The 21,120-nt window shown below is 36.3% G+C and overlaps 2 protein-coding genes across 3 annotated transcripts in view; both read left to right on the top strand.

Annotated features, from left to right (window-relative positions):
• The window catches only part of ypel1 (yippee-like 1), a 1,016,165-nt gene that overhangs the window by 504,011 nt on the left and 491,034 nt on the right, over window positions 1–21,120 (top strand). The window lies entirely within an intron of this gene.
• The window catches only part of si:dkey-215k6.1 (transmembrane protein 132C), a 410,128-nt gene that overhangs the window by 86,045 nt on the left and 302,963 nt on the right, over window positions 1–21,120 (top strand). Inside the window, exon 1 of one of the 2 annotated variants that reach the window (XM_028823994.2) lies at window positions 11,621–11,648. The exons of the other annotated variant lie outside the window; for it this stretch is intronic. Coding sequence (XP_028679827.1) covers window positions 11,636–11,648 — 13 coding nt within the window. The 5' untranslated portion in view covers window positions 11,621–11,635. Of the gene's footprint in view, window positions 1–11,620; window positions 11,649–21,120 lie in introns of those variants that run through there. 2 annotated transcript variants of the gene reach the window in all.

Below are 21,120 nucleotides of genomic sequence, written 5' to 3'. Positions count from 1 at the left end.
TTTGTCATTTTTCATTGCACATTAATCAAAGCAGAGTTCTCTCTGGAGAAATGCTGCTTTTTCCTAGAGATGTTATGCCCCATGTTCTTTTTTTAAACTTAATCCTTAGAAAAAAAACTTGTTTTTTATGAAACAGCATGGTTTAAACTTTTCTATAATAAAATGTAACTTTTCACCTTTTGAATCAATTTAATAAAATTAAACATTCAATAAATACGTAAGTTATTACTGCACTTCTCATGATTTAGAAATGTAAGTTCTTAGAAAATATGAAACATCTGATGTTCTGAGTTCCAAAAGTAGTTTCTGTATGTCTCTGCACTTTCCAGGAACCAGGCCAAACAGTAGTTTGTAAAATTTGCAACCTAATATAACTATCATGAGATTTTGTGGTGCCTTGGTACAAGATGGTACAAAATTATCACATGTAAGTAATTGCTTTGTTGAAACATCACTCACGACAAATTTTACTTAGGTGTCACTCATGCCATCGCTCATTACCTGTATAATATCATTCCAAAAGTGAAGCATGGTGGAGACAGGATCATTCTGTGTTGTTTTCAGCAGTGGAGACTAGACAAGGTTGAGGGAAATCTAAACGGAGCAAAGTACAGCGATATCCTTAATGAAAACCTGCGTTTATGGACCTCAGACTGGGACAATGACCCTAAGCACCAAGCAAGGACAACACTGGAGGGACTGAAGGACAACTCTGGAAATGTCCTTCGAGTGGTCCAACCAGAACCTGGATTAGAAAAATCACCAAATCCATGTGTGTGATGCATGTCATGTCAGAGCCAATGCTGGAATCGCTGCCATGGGTGCTTCAGTGAAGTACTGAGCAAAGGGTCTGAATACGTGTTTTAAAGTGATATTTCAGTTTTTTTGTTTGTAATTCGTTTGCAAAAACGAGTAAAATCTCCTTTTCTGATTGTCATTCTGTGGTATTGAAAATATGACTTTAAATGATCTGAGCAGAAGGCTGCAACATAGCAAAATGTGTAAAAAATGAAGGGGGTCTGAGTACTTTCTAAGGCACTGTAATTATTTAAAGAAATGTTTAAGTAGTCTTTCAAAAACTCACATACTGTACATCTGCATTATCACAGCAATGGCACTCTTCATTTTCTTATGTTATTTTTTTTTGAATGTTCTCCTGAAAGCATATAATAATAAATGCCTCAAGCATCGCTCCAGCCACTGTAAAAAATATCACACTATTCCGTTTGAACTGTTGTGGTGCTGAGGTGTCACCTGTTGCATGACTTCACTTGGGTCCTAATTTGGGATCCTGAGGTGGTTCGTTGTGTGGTGGGTGCAGCAACGTGCTATATCAGTGCCTCAAGCATTATAGTCTTTTTTTTGTGACAGATGAACGTTATCATTTGTTCTGGGTTTTTAATCACATTATTTAAAGGATTTTGAACGACAGCCATTGGTTTTTATGTGAATGACATATGAAGAAGAGGTTTGCCCCAAAGGTGCAGATTTTTGTAACAAAAATGAATGTCCCTAGAAATGTTTTCCAGCAAATGTACTAATCACTCTTACAAACCTTCACAAATTAATAGTTTTCTATCCAACCACATCCCTATGTTTTATATACAGTCTTGATTGTGAACATCCAAGTGCAGGGCTACAACACAATTGTTTCCCTATTTCTGGACAACTAGAGCACACGCAAGTTAAGTGACCCAGACAAGGCTGATAGGTGTGGAGCAATAAATATCCATTTAACATTTATTATAAAGAGACGTGTGCGAAAGTCAAAAGCATAGTTATAAATATGCACTAACACCTAAATCAATTTCAAACAATTAAAAACCCACCATTCATATGAAGTAGTATATTAACTAAAGAGTGAAAAATGTAATATGTAAGTGTATGGTTTTGTTTAAGGACGCCTAGCATAGACAACTGACTCTGACAAAACTGAATAATTTTAATTTTACTTTCAAAACAGTTGCGACATTTGATTTGAGGTACTATTTTTAAGTACATTATTTGGCACCAGGGTTTAGTATTTTTAATGCTGATTAATTTTTGAGAGAGTCATCTAAAAATGATGTGAAAAATGTGCCTACATTTGCTTCAGAGGTTCAGTATTATTTCATAATCTTTAGTTCTTAAGTAAGTCTACCAGGTCTTCACTGGGCATTGTGCAATGCTTTTATGTCTTTTATATAATATGGAGACCAGTTCTATACTCTTGTGAGCTAGATGTGGCTAGATGAATGTTGTCACTGTCCAGTAATACTGCAAGGTTTTTTTCATATAATGTTCTTTCTCTTTCTATACCATATTTGTGTAATTATTTATGTTTATGTGTAGTTCTGCGCTTTTTTAACTGTGGACGAAAAAGGCACACTGGAAAGCAGACAGATAATATTTTCTCAATTCACTTTATTTATTCATTCGGAGTCGCAGTAAGTAGAGATTCAAAAGAGTATAACTTATTGCCGCAAAGCTCAATTGAACCCTGATCAAAAGCCAGGAGGGGTTTTTTTATACTTCAGCATCTCATGATTAATAAGACAGAAAGAACATCCTTATCAAAACAGTAAAGTTAAACAATATGTCTGTTGAGCTAAGCATTATCTGTGTTTTGGAAGCTAAGCACAGGAGAGACGCCTTTGCATAACTACATGTACTTTCTGCAGCCTTGTGACCGTGTCCCTGAAACATTCACTCTGAGAAAGGGAAAACAAGAAACAGCTTACATTTTATTCATCTGGACACTATTTCTCCTGAACCCTGGAATAACATATTTTTGTTAGTTCATAAGCCAAAGCGTCTCTCACTGGCAAGTTACAAAATAGTTATTATAAAGATTCTAATTTACTAAACACACAAAATACATGGTGCTGAGGAGAACATTCTTCTTCTACATAACATAATTATTTTTCACCACATAGATCTTTACAGAGATCTTTTGAAATGCCTCTGGGTTATCCTAATTTTGCTAATTTTGTATAATTTTCCAAATATATATTTTTTTGGTTGCATATACTGTACAGTATTGTATTCTAAATTATTTGTATGAATTATAAAGGTAATTAGTGAATTCTACTAAATTTTATGTTTAATTAAATATCCTACCCATAGCTGTGAGGCTAGGGATCAGCGCTGGCAGCTGTAAGGTTGCCGGTTCGAATCCCATAAATGGCAAAAGTGACACTACTCCGTTGTGCCCTTCAGCAAGGCCCTTAACCTTCGTACTGGGTATGACATTAACCTGCAGGTCCTCCAACTTACAGGAAAAACTGGTGGCAGGATTGGCACTCCAGCGACTGGAAAGAACCTCACACTGTTCCAGTGTGGTGCTGAGGTGTCACCCAGTGCACTTGGGTCCCAATCCAGGTGGTTAGACGTGGGGTGGGTGCAGCAACATGTGATCAGTGCATACTCCCAACCTACCTCTCTCTATCTCTACCCATTTCTAGAATGCGCTCTAAATACTGCTATACCCACTTTAATAACAGTTTGCTGATTAGTTATTGAAAAACCCATTGGAAATTAATGTAATATCTGGTTTCAAGTGTCACATACTTTTGTTCCATCCTTTTAAAATTCATGTAGATTAGCTGAAGCTGATAAGCCTCACCTTTTTCTTCCTCCTACTCCTGTGTTACTGCAGCCCTCTCTTGTTACCAGATCTCTCCTCTGACGTCAAAGAACCTGTACCCTCACTTTGGAGGTTAATAAGAATGGTGGACATTTTCCAGAAGCAGTATTCTTAGACATGACAATAGGTGACTATAGAGACACAGTTGTACAATTTAAGAATAGTAAGCAGTTCAGTCAACTGAAACAAAAAAGACACAGTGTAGTTAAACGTTTTACAGCACAGTTTTGCCTACAAATTTAGAAATACAGGACAAATCCAAAAAAGGTGACAGTAAAGTCAAAAACCCATAAGACTAGATAAAATCTAGGCGTTAGGATATGAATTCTTTATAAATGCACAGTGAAGATGGCCAACAAAGAAATTTCTGAATGGACACATCAATGACTTCAGGCATCTGAAAAAATAATTGCCCAAAGCTTCATGTAATTTGTGATTCTGCATCCTTAAAAGTGACAACTTCACCTCGTGTAATGCTTAGTACTCAAGCTAGTAACCCACAAATTGTCACTGCTACCCTGCTGTAGATGTGATTACATGTATGAGTAAACATAGGTTGTTTTTAAAGATTGCCTTAATTTTGTAACTGTATATAGTAGAGCACAGTATTCATAAAAGAAGGTCAGGCTTTACACTAATCTGTCCCGTTTCTTCCATGAAAGAAATCTATAAAAAAGTCACATTGCCTATTCAATGATAAATGTATGAGAATAATCATTTTGATGTAATAACCCTGATGCCATTTGTTGAGTCACCATGCACATTGCTTTAATGGCCTAGAGGTTTAATGATCTGGAGAAGATTATTTTTTTCTGTCTCTATGCACAATATATGGTATGTTTGGTCACAAATTCTTAAATAAAATTACCCTGACATCTTTTAATTTATAACTTGCTTGGCATAGTAATTCTAATTGAAAATGTGAACCTAAAAATTGCCCAGAACACATGGCATTTTAGCACATGTAACAGAAATAATGCCTGTCTTCAGCATATCTATGTTTCTTTTTTAACCTCCTTTGCAAAGTTTTCCTCTGGAAAAACAAACCAAAAATGTATAATTTTTTATATAAGAAAAATGTTATTATGTGTAATATAAACATGTAAATACAGTAGAAAAGGTGTGTGTAGTGTCCACTGCTGTACTGATGCAGAATTAGTACACATCCTTTGTGTGATATGTTTAAAGACAGTCCCCAACATACACCCCGATGTTGCAATCATGACAGTAGAAGTGTGTTTCTTTGTGCACTTTTCCTATTTTTTTTCTATTGCTCACACATGATAGGGTAGAATGTCAATACCTGACCTACACAATCGACATGCCACTTGTGTTATTGTAACCTACCACAGTGCAAGGCTTACTGACCTCCACATTTCCCCGACACGAACAATGCTAGTTGCCGCATTATGAATAGTGCTTTGGGGCTAATGTCTTGCTTGTCCTTGATGTCATTGAACTCGATCCCAATTATTTTGCCTTTTTGTCAAGCAGCTACTGTCGCACCACACTGAAGCTTCATGCAACCAAATTAAACAGGCATATGACAACTGTTTGGTCTGTGAAATATTGAAAGCTAAAATAACTGAACATAACAATGTAGTCCACCTGGGGAAGCAGTCCTATTTCTCTAACATTATAAATGATAATGCTGGTAATTGAAGAGTTTTATTCTCAACAATTGATCGTCTTCTAAACCCAGCTCACTTAATGGAATGGCTTGTAAAAAATGCTACTGAAACTCGTGAGACTTTTGCTATATTTTTTAAACACAAAATAAATGATATTAGGAATAATATAGTACATCCCCCCCAATGTTAATCTGATTGAATACTAGCATTCCATTTTAAGTGAGTTAAATTCTTTCACTGGACTAGATCTACCAGAACTACATCAAATAATTTCTGAACTGAATCCCTCCAACTGTGTCCTTAACCAGTACCAACAGTTTTTATTCAAAGAAGTCTCCGATGTGATAATTGATGGTTTACTTGACATTGTGAATTCATCTTTGGATTTGGGGGTCTTCCCTGACTGTCTTAAGAATGCAGTTGTTAAACCACTGCTCAAGAAAAGCAATGTTGACTCCTTTTTTAGATCAATTTTTTCTTAAGTAATATTCTAGAAAAGGCAGTCATTAAGCAAAGCAGCTAAATGATTACTTGATTCAACATTCTATTCTGGACAAGATTCAGTCAGGTGTTAGAACAAATCACAGTACAAAAATTACACCGCTTAAAGTAGTAAATACTTTGCGGGTTAATGTGGACAGAGCCTGTATAACTGTTCTTGTTCCCTTAGACTTGAGTAATACATGTGACACCATAGATCACAGCGTTCTTATAAATCGCTTTAGACAGTGGGCAGGCCTCTCTGGCAGCATCTTAAGTTGGTTTCAGTCTTACTTAACAGGTAGGCAATTCTTTGTTAGTTGTGGTGATTATACCTCAGAGACCCATGATATTTTTATATGGTGTACCACAAGGATCTATTCTGGGTCTGCTGTTCTTTTTTATCTCCATGCCTCCATTAGGTCAGATTATCTCAAAGCACAAGGTGAGTTACCACAGCTACGCAGATGACACACAACTTCATTTATCAATAGCGCCTAATTACCCTGATGCTTTTGGCTGTCAGATCCAATGTCATAGTACAACAACAGCATTTATTTATTTTTGTATAGCACACTTTCATACAAAGAATGTAACAGCACAAATTTCTTTCTGACTCCATCTTTGTATTTTTAAAGGAACTTAAAATCAGGCAGTCTGCAGTATTATGAACATTAGTATTATGAGCACTACCCTCACGTTTGTATAGCTTTTCGTTAAAGCATTTAAAATTAAGAAGAGCTCCTAAAGTGGAAGTTCACATTTTTAACATTTAAGTTTATTATAATATTTATTATGCAAGTTCTTCTGCTAATAACCTAATCTGTATTTTAGCTTCTCTTGAACAGAAAGGCATTTCTTGAGGATAAGCTATTTCCTGCTGCATGGAAAAACCCAATCATACATACGTTATGAACAGACTCCAATCTTTTCAATATCAACTATGGTACCTCTACATTGAACGTTGTGTATATCTCATAAATTATTTCAGTAATTGAAAATGTGTTCTTCTGCTGTCTGAAGTGTATCTTTCTTTGTACAGTATCAGTTTTCATTTTAAGGACATTTTGGAAAAATATAATTTCTGCATGCTGATTGCTTTTAATAGGACAGTAAAGCATTGAAAATGAAGCAGTTAAAGGGTTATTCCCATGTCAAATAAAAGAAGTATGTTTAGAGGTACAGATTGTAACATTTAGGCCTGTCAGGCTACACAGCTGATACACTGGGTCTCTAACCTTCTTTACTTTTTTCAACAACCCTTGGTTTTTTTCATTTTGCTGATACACACTGATTCAGCCTTTTAGCAGCCACCTATAAATCAAATTAGAATTTTAGTGCTCTTTAATTCACTTCAGAAATGGTTATGTTTGAAGAAGTAATAAAATTTAATTAAAATATGTAATCCACAGATGTAAAAATGATTTGGGGTTAAGTACTAAAATATGTTTATACAGTATTTCAAGAGGGAAGAACACTTTCTTTAGCAACCTCTAACTGCCATATTTATCATCTCATTTTTGAGTGGGCCAATATTTACCCAAATTTAGAGGGCTAGAGTGGCAGGTTTTAAAAATCCCAAAACGCTTAATTTTATAGGTCTTACTACAACAACATGGTGAGAAATGCTTTTTAGTTTACAATTTTAAAAATCATACCTATAAAGAAGTTGCTATCATAAAATAGAACTTCAAGATCCAAAATACGGAGGAGCAGAGACTATAAAATGAGGCAGTTACTATCCCCAAAAATGGTTAAGAGCTAATATAAAGCAGATATGGAATCAAAACCAAAAAAAATGTTAGGATGAAAATAACACAAAGAATAAAGCAAAAAAAATAAATAAAAAATCAGCGAAGCCAAAAAAAAAAAAAAAACTTAAATTCTGAACTTAAATGTCAGAGGGAAAAGACCAGTCTTTGAATACTCATCGTCCCGTATCACATTATTGCCTTATAATTCAGTTACCATACTACACATGGAAGGTGTAGTAAAACGCATGGTAATGGTTGCAATGCAAGGTTATGGCTGATATAATCACTGTGACAGTCCAGGGGTCAGATCTATAAAACTTGTGTACACGCAAAAAATTGCCTGTGCATACACAAGTTTCCATGCAGAAGTCGGGATTTCTTGATGAGAGAACTTGCGTATATTTACGGCAAATATGACTCATGCATATCCAATATATTGGAGAAATTGGGAAATGACAGCACCCTTGATAAAGTAGGGAAACGCAGCAAAACCAACTAAATGGCGACTTATGCATATAATAATTCATATCACCGAGCCCTAATTATAACATGCATTGAAGCAACAAACATATTAAACCTCATAATGACATATACACTCTGTTGTAGTTCCTTTTTAAATGGGTCAGTGCTGCATGTTTACAGTGAAGACTGTCGTTGTTTTTCATCAGTTTATAGTATATGGGCTTCCTGTAGTAACTTCTCAAGATTAGAAACCAATGTACTGTAATCCCTTTCTTTAAATTACTTGCATCAATTAAAATCACAGGGCTGGTTCACTTGCTGTGTACAGTAAGCTATAAATATCATGCCTTATAGCCTATTCATAGCCTAATGGTTTGACACAACATGGCTTGTTTGGTGCCACTGGAAGATTACACAAATAGTCATATGCTGTATGAAAGGAATGAGATTTTAAGGACTGGCAGTATTTATTTTTACCCATGATGGTAAATGGCTTATGAGCCGATTTAGGCTTCCAAGTGCCAGTCTCAGCATTAGAAAGACAGGCTGCCCTTGTTCATATTCATGTTTTAACAATGGCTGACTTCCTGGCAACAGGCACTTACCACAGGGCTGGCTGACAGATCAGGAACATCTCAGCCAAGCTTCAGCTCTATTATGCCTGCTGTTGTCGAAGTATTCAGCCGACTGACGAGGTATCATATTCAGTTTCTGTATGGTGTGGGTGTACAGCTCAACATAAATTGCAATTTGCAGCAGTGTCTCATTTTCCTGACATAATCAGCACATTTGACTACACTCATATTGTACTAAGGGCTGCTAGTGAGAATGAAGCTGCTTTTTTAACTACTATTAGCAGTTACATTTCATTATAATTTTTTAATACCAAAATATAATGTTTTAATTTTTTATTATTTCAGTGTTTCAAAGGACAAGGCACATCTCCCTATTAATACAAAGTGTACTAAATCGCCAAAACATTCAGTTAGCAGGACAAGCAAAATAGCATACTTCATTGGTAAATACAGATCAGCAAGCAGTGAATTTGTGTCACCCAACTGTTTTTTGTTCATATATTTGAAGAGTACATTGAAGAATGTTAATGCTATCTCATAGTTATAATTTTTTTCAGTACAGGCGACGACAGCTAAGTTCATTGTCCATTTCTGAATTTGTACACAGGCCTAAGGTATAACAAAGTTTGATTACTCACGCAAGAAACTTTGAAAACTGCAAAACAAAGGCTGTTTAACAGGAGTTGTGATATAAAGAAGTTGTGAAAAACTGACAAGCTTAATTTAACACAGAAAGCTTTAAAGTTGGGTCAAATGTAAAAAAAAAAAAAAAAAAAAAAAAAAAAGCCCCAGGAGTCTTTGACATTTAAAATCTGAATTCATTCATTAATTCTACTCATCTGTTAAATATTACTCTTTAGTAATTTTTTTTTACCAGCTAATGATGGAAATCCTGCAATAGCAAATGTCACAAACTTAACAGAGTTATTCTCTGAAAGACCAGATTGTAAAAGCATGTTGCTACAAAAACAGCTTTAAAGAGTTTGTTTAAATGGAAATATCCTGAATCATCTTAGAATTAACAAATTTGACAGTAGAGATATGATAATCAGTATTTCTATTTACTGGAAAGAAAATGTCAGAGAATAATTTTAAAATGTGCACATGCTAAGATAAATCAAGTACAGTAGTTCATGAAGTATCATTCTTTATAAACCTTGTTGATGTTAAACTGTGGTGATCTCCATCTCTGCCACACATTAAATTTCAAGGCCTGCATTGTATTTGGTATTTATGAATGCTAATACTTAAATGACAGTTGATGAATCTGCAACTATTTTAAAGTTGTTGTTACCGTTACTATTTATATATTTTATATTGTACTATAGAAAAAGGCACCATATCATTCACATGAATAACTGCTACTTTAATAAAAAAAAGCCATTGGATGTGATTTCTGTTTTATGGTGGTACTGAATGCTGTAGGTATCGAGTATCATAAGATTTCACTGTTATTGGTATTGAATACAAAGTCTGGTATTGTGACATCCCTGATTTCAGCCATGGTGCAGCTGGTAGAGCTCAATGTGTGTACGGGAGTGGTAACATTTTGCCCTTCAGTATGTTTTCACTTGTTGGTGACACCTGTGCTCAGCTCACCAAATACTGTAAAGGTTCTTTGCCTGCCTCTGCTTTAGAGATAAGTACTTCTCTTGCACACTTCCAAGTTTTTGCTTTTTGCCTTTATTCTCTTGTTGCCATTGTCTCACATTACAGGTAAATCTTTTTGTTATACTTGTATGAGGTTGATTAGGTTTGTCCATGTATGTTTATTTCAGGGTGGCAACAGGGCGAGGTATGAGGCCTGTTCACGTATACACATTACAAGATGATTGTTGTTTAAGGGTAAATTGCATAAAATGTGTGTATGCCAGGTTTTATAAGTCAGATTTTCTTTTAAATATGCATCTTCCTATTTATGGCATATGTTCCTTTTTTGTAACTGTTGAATTGAATTCTCGAATTAATGCAAAGCTTTATGAACGATACCCCTGGACTGCAATTGTGGAATAATGCCTTAGGATAAACTCTAGCTCCCTATACCTCTGAACTGGGTAAATAAGTTAGGAAGTGGATGGACAGATGACGTGTAGCACTACTTCAAATCAGGTTTTACTATCTAGCTTGGTGTATGCAGTGATACAGAATTAGCAGTGGACATATTTACCAAGTATGAGCCAGAGCTCCAAAATGACACTAGGATCTAGTTTTTGAAATGCAGCAGGGAAAAAGTATTTTAGTACAAAACAAAGTTTAGCATCTCAAAAGCCTTTTTTACATTTTGTGAAATCCTTCTTGAATGGCCCTTAAAATGTAACCTGACATGAACTAAGCTGTAATAATAGTAAGAGAGAAGTATTTAATAATCAGAATGCACACATATTGTACATTGCCTCATCTGTATTCAGTATATTGTTTAAATATTCAAAGTAAAGAATAGAAAAATGTATTCTGTAGCTCTCTTATGAAAGAACATAATTAGTATGTTGCCACTGCAGGATGTCTTCTTTATAGTGCATTTGCACAAGGCAGTTGTCTTATGAAAAATGATTTCTCATGTGTTCTGGCAAATTGTACAGTTTTTTTTCTTTGCATTATTTATGTCAAAGTTGAGAGTTGTAGACTGATAGTAGCATTACAATTTCCATTTAATTCAAGAGGCTTTTGCATGTATCTTGCTTTGCTTATATTTAATTTCTAATAAATTTGTGGTGGATGGTATTGAATATTTAATTTCTCCTTACATTCAGTTACATCCTCTCATGTTAATTACAGATTATCTTATAGCCTATTTTCTTTTCTTTTCATCATGGCTTTTACATTGTCTTGCATTATTTTGTAAGACTGGAAACTGGAGATGGGAATTTGTGCATGTAGTGGTAGTGGAGTGTAATCTGATTGACCCACATGAGTATTTACCATATTGCACAATAAATAAATAAAGACACTGTGACTCACTTGAAGCACTAATACAAGCTACAGAAATAAAGCCTGCAATCTAGTTAATTGTACAATGTAGAGCTGTGTAGATAAATAAGTCAGCATAATATACTTAGTGGTTTTTCCTGTCAGAAATGATTACTATTCTTTTATATCTCAATTTCCTTCATGTTTCTCAAGGGTAAGTTGGAAGCTCCCGAGCACACTTTTTATATGCTTGGCAAATTTGTTTTCAGCAATGTGATTAAATAGAAACATTGAGGAAGAATTGGAGAATTAGAGTAAAATTTATGGGTGATTCCAATTTGATGGCTGGCATCGTACTGATCACAGAAACTCTCCTTCTGCTGCGCTGCGTTTCTCCTTCTTCCCCTTTGTCAGGTGTTGGCTCTTACTGGAGTTTTCCATATGGTACAGATGGGACCAGTACAGCTCTGGGATTTGTTACCAACTTGAACTTGATAAACTACTTGGCGAGAGAAATTCATTAGCAGATAAATGTATATTTTTGGGTTCTTTACTGAAAAGGGCACTAGTATTTCTTTTATGGCCAAGTGTGCAGTACCACAGGAATCGCATTTCTTCAAAACTTGGAGTATTATACTTATGTACTTTTTTCAAATATAACAGAGAATGAAAATGCAACATTTTTGTTTTCATTGAACAGCATGAGACATTGTAATTTCAGTTTAGGACTTGAAAACATATTATTCTGTTATATATTGAAATTCTGTTGGATTAATATAGGGCACCTCAAAAACTTTTGTAGACTTGCTAGGCTGAACATTTAATTGCAAATGAATAATTAAATAAGGTGACTTTAAACGTTCCTAGACTTATGTGAGAAGGCGTAATAGAATCTGCAATAGGAACAGTGATGATATTGCCAGGTTTAGTTTTTCTTCTTGCCGATAAATTGGTAGACAGAGTGGTTTTGGTCAATTTGCTGAGTGGTAGTTATTGATAATATTAATTATACTTTCAGCCTAGACATTTTGGACATTTCCAAAGCAAATGAGCGCAAGTGACAATTAGAAACATTCATTTTTGGAGACATTATTTTGGATGCTGCCTATGGTACCTCAGGTGGGGCAGGCTGTACTTGTGGTGATATGAGTGAAGGCCAGTGTTGATGTTTGTGAAGAAAGTGCAATTGAATGTAGCAGATGAGGTTTGTGATTGGTCAGAAGCACTGATAGGAAACAGGGGGAAAGATGGAAATCTGCTGTATCAAAGGTAATTTTAAACAGTAATACATGAGAAGCATTGTGTGTTCAAAGACCTGAAGTTGTATAAAGAGATGCCACAAGCAGTTCTTCTGGAGGCTCATTGAAAACATTTGGCTTAGATAAAATGGTGGCAGTCTGAAGTGATTTTCAGATTAGGAAGAGGTATTAATTTATGGTGGTGAAAGAAGTGGTGAACAGGGAGGCATGTTAGTGGCTATCTTCCTGGGGCACTTTGAATGTAGATGATCTTGTACTATTAATGTTGCTATTAAAGCTGAGTGCAATTGAAAAGGAAATGCTAAAATGAAAAGTGTGTATACAAGTGAAAGATCTGTAGATGTAAGCATAATGGTGACAGGATTCAAAAGGTCAGGTGGTGGAAAAAAAAGTGATGAAAATGTTACCATGTAGTGTGTATGCAGTAATGGCTTTAGCTATCTTCATTTAATAGGTTGTTGGAAATGGAGTCATTAAATATGTTACTGTAGGAACATTCTGTAGGCAAGAAGCAAGGCCTTTTTATAAATGTGTCTGAGAGATCATTGTAGGAATGGCGTCTGTGTAATGGAGCCACTCTTAAATTTTACCCAACTGCATGAAGGTGGAAAAGAAGTAACTTTGGAGAGTATGCCAAGGTCGAGGTCAATGTGTGGTGATTCACTCAGGAAAGTGCACAGTTCAGAGAAAAATTGGCTTTAAAGAGATAATTCATGTGGTGTAATGAAACAGATTTTGAGGCAGAAATGAATAGGTGCTCTGTATAAGGGTAGGATTATCCCAAGAGGGTGGCAAAGAGGACACACATTAAAGGTGTGGGAATATTATGTCAAGCATGGACTTGGCCCCATGAGAAACATATTTACAGAAACTTAAAGGAGAAGAATTAAGTGGCCCAGGTAACTGCCTTTTCTTTGTATTTATGTAATTTGACAAATACAGTAAGTCTTGAATTTTAGTACTAGACAGGATATAACAAACTTTTTGCTACATCGGAAAGGAGTCACTTGTTTCAAACCAATGTGACAGTAAGTGCTACAACTAGCGCCAATTATATTCCATGATTTGTGAGCGAAAGCACAAAATTTATTGAAAATGCTAACAAAGTATGTGCTCAACTATACCATACTTCATCTTATAGTGATGGCTGCTGTGTATTCATCCAAGTCAAAGCCAGCTTGCTTCACTTTAGGTAAAAAAAAAAATGGAATTCAATAGATCAGAGTTAACTGAAATTCAGTTAAAAAGAAAAACTTTGTGGTTTTATTTGGTTGTTCAAATGAGCAGAATTGCAATATATTGAGACTGCTGTTATTTAAGAACTGCCTGTACTTGTTACAGGATATATGGGTGTACATTTTTAACAACAGTTAACACCAGGTAGCACAAAAAAATCAATGTTTATATCCAATATACACATTTTATTTAAATGAATATATACCATGTATTTAAATAGGGAGCCCAGTGCTGCGGTACTCTTCCCTAATAGCATTATGGAGCCAATTTTTTAATCATAGCTTAATTGTTGATTGTGTGAAGTCTGCAATGTCTTCGATTTGATAGGTAGATAGATCAAACAAAGTAATTTGACTTTTTACAGGTCATTATGTAATGAATAAATATATACACACACACACACACCAGAATGACTGAAAAGAAAGATAAGTTCTGACTTGGCTGGCCCAGTCCCAGTGAGTTATTATGCAGACATATTGCTGTTGGTATAAAGGAGCCCCAGTAGCATTTCTTGACACACCACTACTGAATAATTCATTGTCTGAAAGTCCTCAGTGTTAGTGTGTCAGAGAGAGGATGTGCAGCATTGTTAATAATGGCAGTTTTGTTTTAGTTCTGTCCTTCGCTACTACATCCAGGGGGTCCAGAGTGCATCCTATAACTGAGGGTGCCCTTGCCTGTTGATTTGGTGGGCCTCTCTTGAAGTGATGTTACCAACACACCTCAGCACAGAAAATCACACTGGCTATCACAGAGTCATAGAAAATGTGAAGGATGTCACTTCCCACATTAAAGGAACACAGTCTCCTTAGACAACAGAGTCAGTTCTGCCCTTTCTTATTTAGTTCCTCTGTGTTATGTGACCTGTCCAGCATGTCCCTGATGTGGACCCCTACCTACTTGTAGCAGTACTTCCATATTCCAAAACCATGAAGTGAATGTTAAGTTAACTGGTAATTGGTTATTTTGGAAATGTAGTACTATAATAGAAGCAGTGTTGAGAAAATAGTCCAAATGTGTTTTTTACTAAAGATAGTAAACAAATTTGGAGTCTGCCACTGTCATTGTCCAGTTGCCTTTAGGTGTGCACATACATATCTCCTTTTTTAATGAATTCCACCAAATGCTTAGTTTTACCTGAATGGGTTGCAGCTTGCGGTTTCATGTCTTTAGATATAAAACACCTTCTTCTGATGACTTGTCTTTACTTTATAGATCTGTTCATGGATTTGTTCAGGGGTAATGGAGGCTACTGCATTGCTTGGACTAAACTGTTAATTACCATTTGTTTCTCACCTTCGGTCAGCGTTTTAAACTCGATTGTCAAATGCCAAACTCTTCTAGTATCAGAATACATTTGCATTACCAAAGGTAAAGAGTTTTAGTTTTAATATGACAGTAAACGTGTTTAAAATGTCTAATTGTTAATATATAGAAAGCTTCCATTGAAAGGAAGATACAGTACACCCCAAAATTCACGGGGGTTACGTTCCTAGAGCACCCGCGAATTGTGAAAAACTGCGACTTTTGGATGTGGTTAAAAAATGCCTTTTAAATGCCTAAATACAGTATGCCCCCAAAGCACTTTAATTTCGTTGCAAACTCAGCTTAATACATTACCTAAAAATTTACCTTAATACATTACCTAAAAACAGAATGTAAAGTTAAACCCGTCTACTGTACAGTACTGTACTGTATGTCTCCCGCAGTGCTAGAATGTAAAATACCAATGTTACCGCTATACGTACTGTAATTCATGCAAGCGCGTTTTCTTTGGTATGCGCTGTCATTTTCTTTATTATAAGTAGAGTAAATACATAATAATTTCATTTAATTAAAATACAGTAAAATGTACGGGTACTCACCAATGATGAATGGCATTGATGATGATGATGAAGTAGCTTTAAAACTTTAGTAGATTTAAAACTCCTCAGGTGGCGCCTCTTCTTCGGGCGCTTCAGGAGGAGTCGTATCTTTGTATAGGTCTTCTTCTGGTGCGGTTTCATGCTGGCTTTTCTTTATAGGTTTCATGAACATTGTGATAGGAAGTTGCTACATTGTCTCCTGTAGCGAACTGCTGGAACAATTTCCATGCTTTCTCACGGATGATGTTACTGTCTTCCTACAGTCGGTGATCCACAGTGCCAAGGCAGGTTCCATCCTCACGATATTTTTATTCCTTAAGGTCTTTTCCTTTTTGGCACTATCACAGAAACTTACAGATATGGTACTCCAGATCACTGCTTCGTTCTTCATTATGTAGCATACGGTGCTTTCATTAATGCCATAGTGGCATGCTACTTAACTGCAGCATAACTTTTTAGTTCCCGGAGCAAATCAACCTTCTCCTGGAGTGTTTTAAACTTCTTCTGGCGCTTAGGCTCAGTTCCAAAAGCCTTAGAAGGTGCAGAGCGGTTTGACGACATCATGTGCGTTTAAAAATAACAAAACAATAACAAAATGGAAAACACGAGGACACTCAGCTGGGGACGTGTCACAAAGCAGCAGTCAATCATTAGCAAGGAGAAATTAATAACGGTCTCGGATTGGCTACTTTCACCATCCCAAACCGTGGTAGTAAACCCACTCACCTAGAGACGCGTCACAAAGCAGCAGTCAGTCATCAGCAAGGAGAAATGAAGAACGCTCTCGGATTGGCTACTTTCACCATCCCAAACTGCATTTCCCTCAGGGGTTGCTTCCTGTTCTCTCTACAGCACAGTATTGCCACGAAAAAATCCATAAAAAATTGCGGAGGATATTTGTGCTTTCCGTTAACAATTAATAGTTAGGTTCTAAGAAAAAATTCACGAATGAACGAGTCCGCGAACCCTGAACCGTGACTTCGCGGGGGTCTACTGTATACTCATGAAGGAAACCCCTCAGTTATATCTATGCCTAGATCACCTCAAGTTACAAAATGAAATTATTGCAGTTAGGAGAACATGATAGAAAGCAATGATGCTTTGATTTTATGGATAGGCAGTAATGAATTGAATTCCAGAATTTTCTCTGTCTTTACTTTGCAATCTGAGGCTTCTGGAATATACTCGGAGCCTAGAAAATAAGGTTTGTGTGAATTTTAAATTGCACGAAAAATCTTGTTCTTGTGCAAGTGAAAATATGTAAGTCACATTGCTGTAATTCAAAGAGGTTTATATAAATCCAAGCAGTTTGAAGACACTTAGATTTGAAACATAGATTGTGGAAATTGAGTTCTGTCAGTCCTGTTTAGGATTGGAATTCTAGTCTCCATCCTTTACAGTATCTGTATGTCATATATTGTGGGTCATGAACCCTGATGATGAATCTTTAGTATGATTCTTATCAGCTAGAGGAGGAGATGTCATTACGCATTCAATAACCTCCATTAGTCAACTGTCCGTGTTGATTTGAATTTCTGCTCATCTTTGAAATTAGTCTTGCATTGTTTCTTGTGCTTTACATTAATTTTGATTTTTATGGATTCTTCTCTGAGACAATTCAGTTAGCCCAGGTTTAGTCATTTATTCCGAATTTGTGTACATGTTTCTTACGACATCTCCATTCTTTTGTGGTCTCTTTTCCTCACTGGGTCCAAATATGATACTGTGGCCTTTGTGAAATAGCAATCATAGGTAAAAGCAAAGACAAGCTGTGTGAAGTCCCCATGAAGACAGTATTATAAATAAGTGTATGTATACTCATCAGTGATCTCCTGGATGCACTGAAAATGAAGCTTATTAACTAGAGAAAGAAATTGCTGTTACTGTTTAGGGGAGACAAAGATGGAACCTTGGCTTAAAGAAACAAACTAAAAAATGTCAGTGATTAGAGAAACCTGCTGATATTTAGCCAGCAGCATACAACTATTTTTATTTATCATTTCCTTTTTATGATACAAATTGCACAGAATTTGGATGTTTTATCTTGTGCTTGCGGGAGAGGCAGTGTAGATATTTAATTATTATAAAACTTGTTTTCATGACAGCTCCCTGGAGCTAATGAAAACCTGTTTCAGTACATCCTTTAAGTGGAAGAGTCCTGCTGTAAATTAGGGTTTAAATACTGGGACACATACCTTCACAATGAACTCTGATGTTTGCTGGGCTGGCTGGCTGCTTCACTGTCTAAATAGACTGGAAGATGAGTACAGTAATGGGAGCCAAAGGTCTGGAGCTCACAGCACAGTTAGAGTGACAGCAAGGGTGAGTCACTATCAATTTGCGTTATTTAGACCATGCTTCTTACCTATTTATTCTGTGGTTTACCAAAATATTTGGCATCCCTATTGGGATTTATTCAGTTATTTCCTCTTTGCAGTGTGTGAAAGCTTGAGGGTGCCCGAGAGCCCCAAACCCCAACACAAACATACCAAGACAGTCCAGAGTTCAGATAAGTGGGTGTTTATTACACAAATACCTCACAAAAAGCACCAAAGCACAAGTTATCTCTCCTCCAAACAGCTCTCCTCACTGCACTGCACTGCATTGCATTGCTCTCCTCCAGTTGAGTGTTGCTCACCCTCCTACCAGCTCTGACTCACTCAGGGCTGTTACCTGTTGGAAGTACTTCTCGGTCAAAGGGAAATCCCACATAACAGGGAGTACATTTGTCTGCAGTGCCCTCTTGCAGCACCCACGGATCCCAGCAGGACAGTGCTGCTGGACTACAATTCCTGAATGGATGCCAATATTAAGGGCCGCTGCCACCAAGTGACTGGGGGAAATAAACACCCCCTAGAAACAGTCTTTCCCTGTCCTCCTCTTCTATCCTGGCCGGGGATGGTGCTACACATACTGTATGTCTGGTCAGGATGCCTGTCCATTCATCTGGGGATGCCTGCCCAGATAAGGAACCACCTTCTGTACTGGCTGGGATGTCCACCCATCCATTAGGGAAGCCTTGTCCGGGTACGACATCCTTGCCTCTCTTGGTTGGGATGCCTTTCTGTCTCCTTGGGGCCTCCCTGTCTCCTTGTCAGGATGCCTGTCCATCCCATGTGCCACCTACACGTGTCAAATATTTGTTATGTCAGTATTTCTCAAGATGATCTCAGAACTAAGGTTAAAACATGTTTGTAATGAATGTTAAAAGTGTAATAAGAAGTATAAATACAGAACATTATAAATGTGCCATTACAAATTATTGCCAAATAACCACTAATCTGGTGCTTCATCACTTTTTCAAAATATGTTATATTTAAAGACCTTGCTACTTTTACTATGTGATAGGTAGGATCTTTATTAAAAGAAACCCACCCAACTTTCATAACCTTCCATTTATATGTATAGTTAACAATGAAGATACAGGCAGCATTTGCTGATATTCACTCCTAGATGATCTGATGTAACACTGGGATAGGGACCATTGAATTACATTTTCAGGAAATGAATGGAACATGTGCTTTGAAAAGTTACTCTCAGCATCAATATTTGCAAAACATGATGTAATTGAGCTAACAAATGTACATGTGCTATTGTGACTAAGATTATCCAAAACATATCCGAGATCTGAATTGTAAAGAATGTCATCAGGCTTTCGCCCCAATAGATCATATGTTTTGGGAAAACTCTACATTCATATCATAATGGGGGAAAAAAATCTTTCCTTATTTGTTGCTCAGTTTTAGATGCACATACTTTAATGGCATTTGTCTGAGTGACCTCATGGGACAACAGTCTCTCACAAAAAATTCTGTTGTTATATCTTACATTCTACTGCTCACTTTTTGTTTTATTGTGTTGAGTTCGAAGAATCTTAATCCATCTTCCATCCTTAAGTCGGATTCTTGAGTTTGTAACATTAATTGATCTGTATCTTATTCATATCAATGTGATGTATTAAGTTACTGAAGTTAAAAATCAAAAGTGATGGCTGTTTATAGTATATTGATTTCAACGTGAGTAACAGGGCAGGCTGCTTTCTTGCATTTGCAGATGGAGTACCCTGCCACTAGCTGCCATTGATAGAAGATATACAACACAGTGGAGCCCGAACTGCACTATTCTTTTAGTGGAATATTTCACTAAGGTGTAAGACAGAGGTACTTGAGCTGTAGGAGCACAGAATAAGGGAAAGTTAAATAAAGAAATGCTATTCAATCCCTAAGGTGTTAATAAGGTCATGAGTTCTATAACTTTTGTCTTCGTGATGGAAGGGAAAGGATTTGTACCATTTTGATTTGCATATTTGAAATACTGCTATATTCTGTATTTTTTTTTATATAATAGTGTTTTTTGTTTATTGCTTTGCAAAGAATTTTGTGAACATGGTTTCTGTGAAAGGGATATATGAATTAAAGAAGGGTTCACTGTTGCTTGCATTTTTACATGTCTGACTGTGAAACACTGAGACTTTCATTCATTAGCATGTGTTCTTCTCAGCCCTTCTCCTTGGTAGTTAAGTGTTGCAGTGTGTTATGAGTGCAAAGGTTTGTTTCTTCTGTATGTATTTTGATTTTTAACACTATGTAGTTTTTACAGATTAATGTGAATAACTCTGCATACGTTCATGGTCATTATTTGTATGATGATGTGTGTACAGCCTCTTTGCATGCAGTATACCTGTATATCCATAGTTTCCCATGATCCTTGGCAGAAAACAGTGGGTTGTATTACACAATGCAAATTGTTACACTGAAGAGAAAATGATTGGTACCAAAAAGGGTAAGGATAAAGAGGACAGAGTCACATCCAGCTCCCAAGATTTATGATTATGAGGTTTTGTAACTGACTAACGTATGTCTAGGGATTACACAGTAATTTATAATAAAAATAAATGGCTTTGTTCCCACCTTATATGAAGCAGCACCCCTTAGGGACTGCTGTGTTTGTCATTATGTGACATTATTGGCCCATTGAGTGAGCTCTGTGGGAATTTTCAAGCTTCATTATGTGTAGGGCCAATACTCAATCAGCCGGAAACCATATTTGAAGGCAGATGAAACTGCTGAGGGCTTCCTAAACAGCTGTCAGCAGAATTTGGCTAGCTGACATGGCTAGAACAGATGGGACATTATTTGTATCCATTAATATATGGCTTTGACTTGTACCATTTTACTTAAATAATCAAACACGTACTGTCCAGTTCCTATGAATATCAAATGGGGGACAAAGTAAAATAGCAAATCTAGCTGTAATTCTTTCAGCACAGTGTTTTCATATTGCACGTTGTTGCTCATAGTAAATTCAAAGTGATATTTAATTATCC

This window comes from Erpetoichthys calabaricus, chromosome 18 (genome assembly GCF_900747795.2).
Source record: "Erpetoichthys calabaricus chromosome 18, fErpCal1.3, whole genome shotgun sequence".
NCBI lineage: Eukaryota > Metazoa > Chordata > Cladistia > Polypteriformes > Polypteridae > Erpetoichthys > Erpetoichthys calabaricus.
Note: the sequence above shows the minus strand (reverse complement) of the source record. Positions and strands in the feature narration are given on the sequence as shown.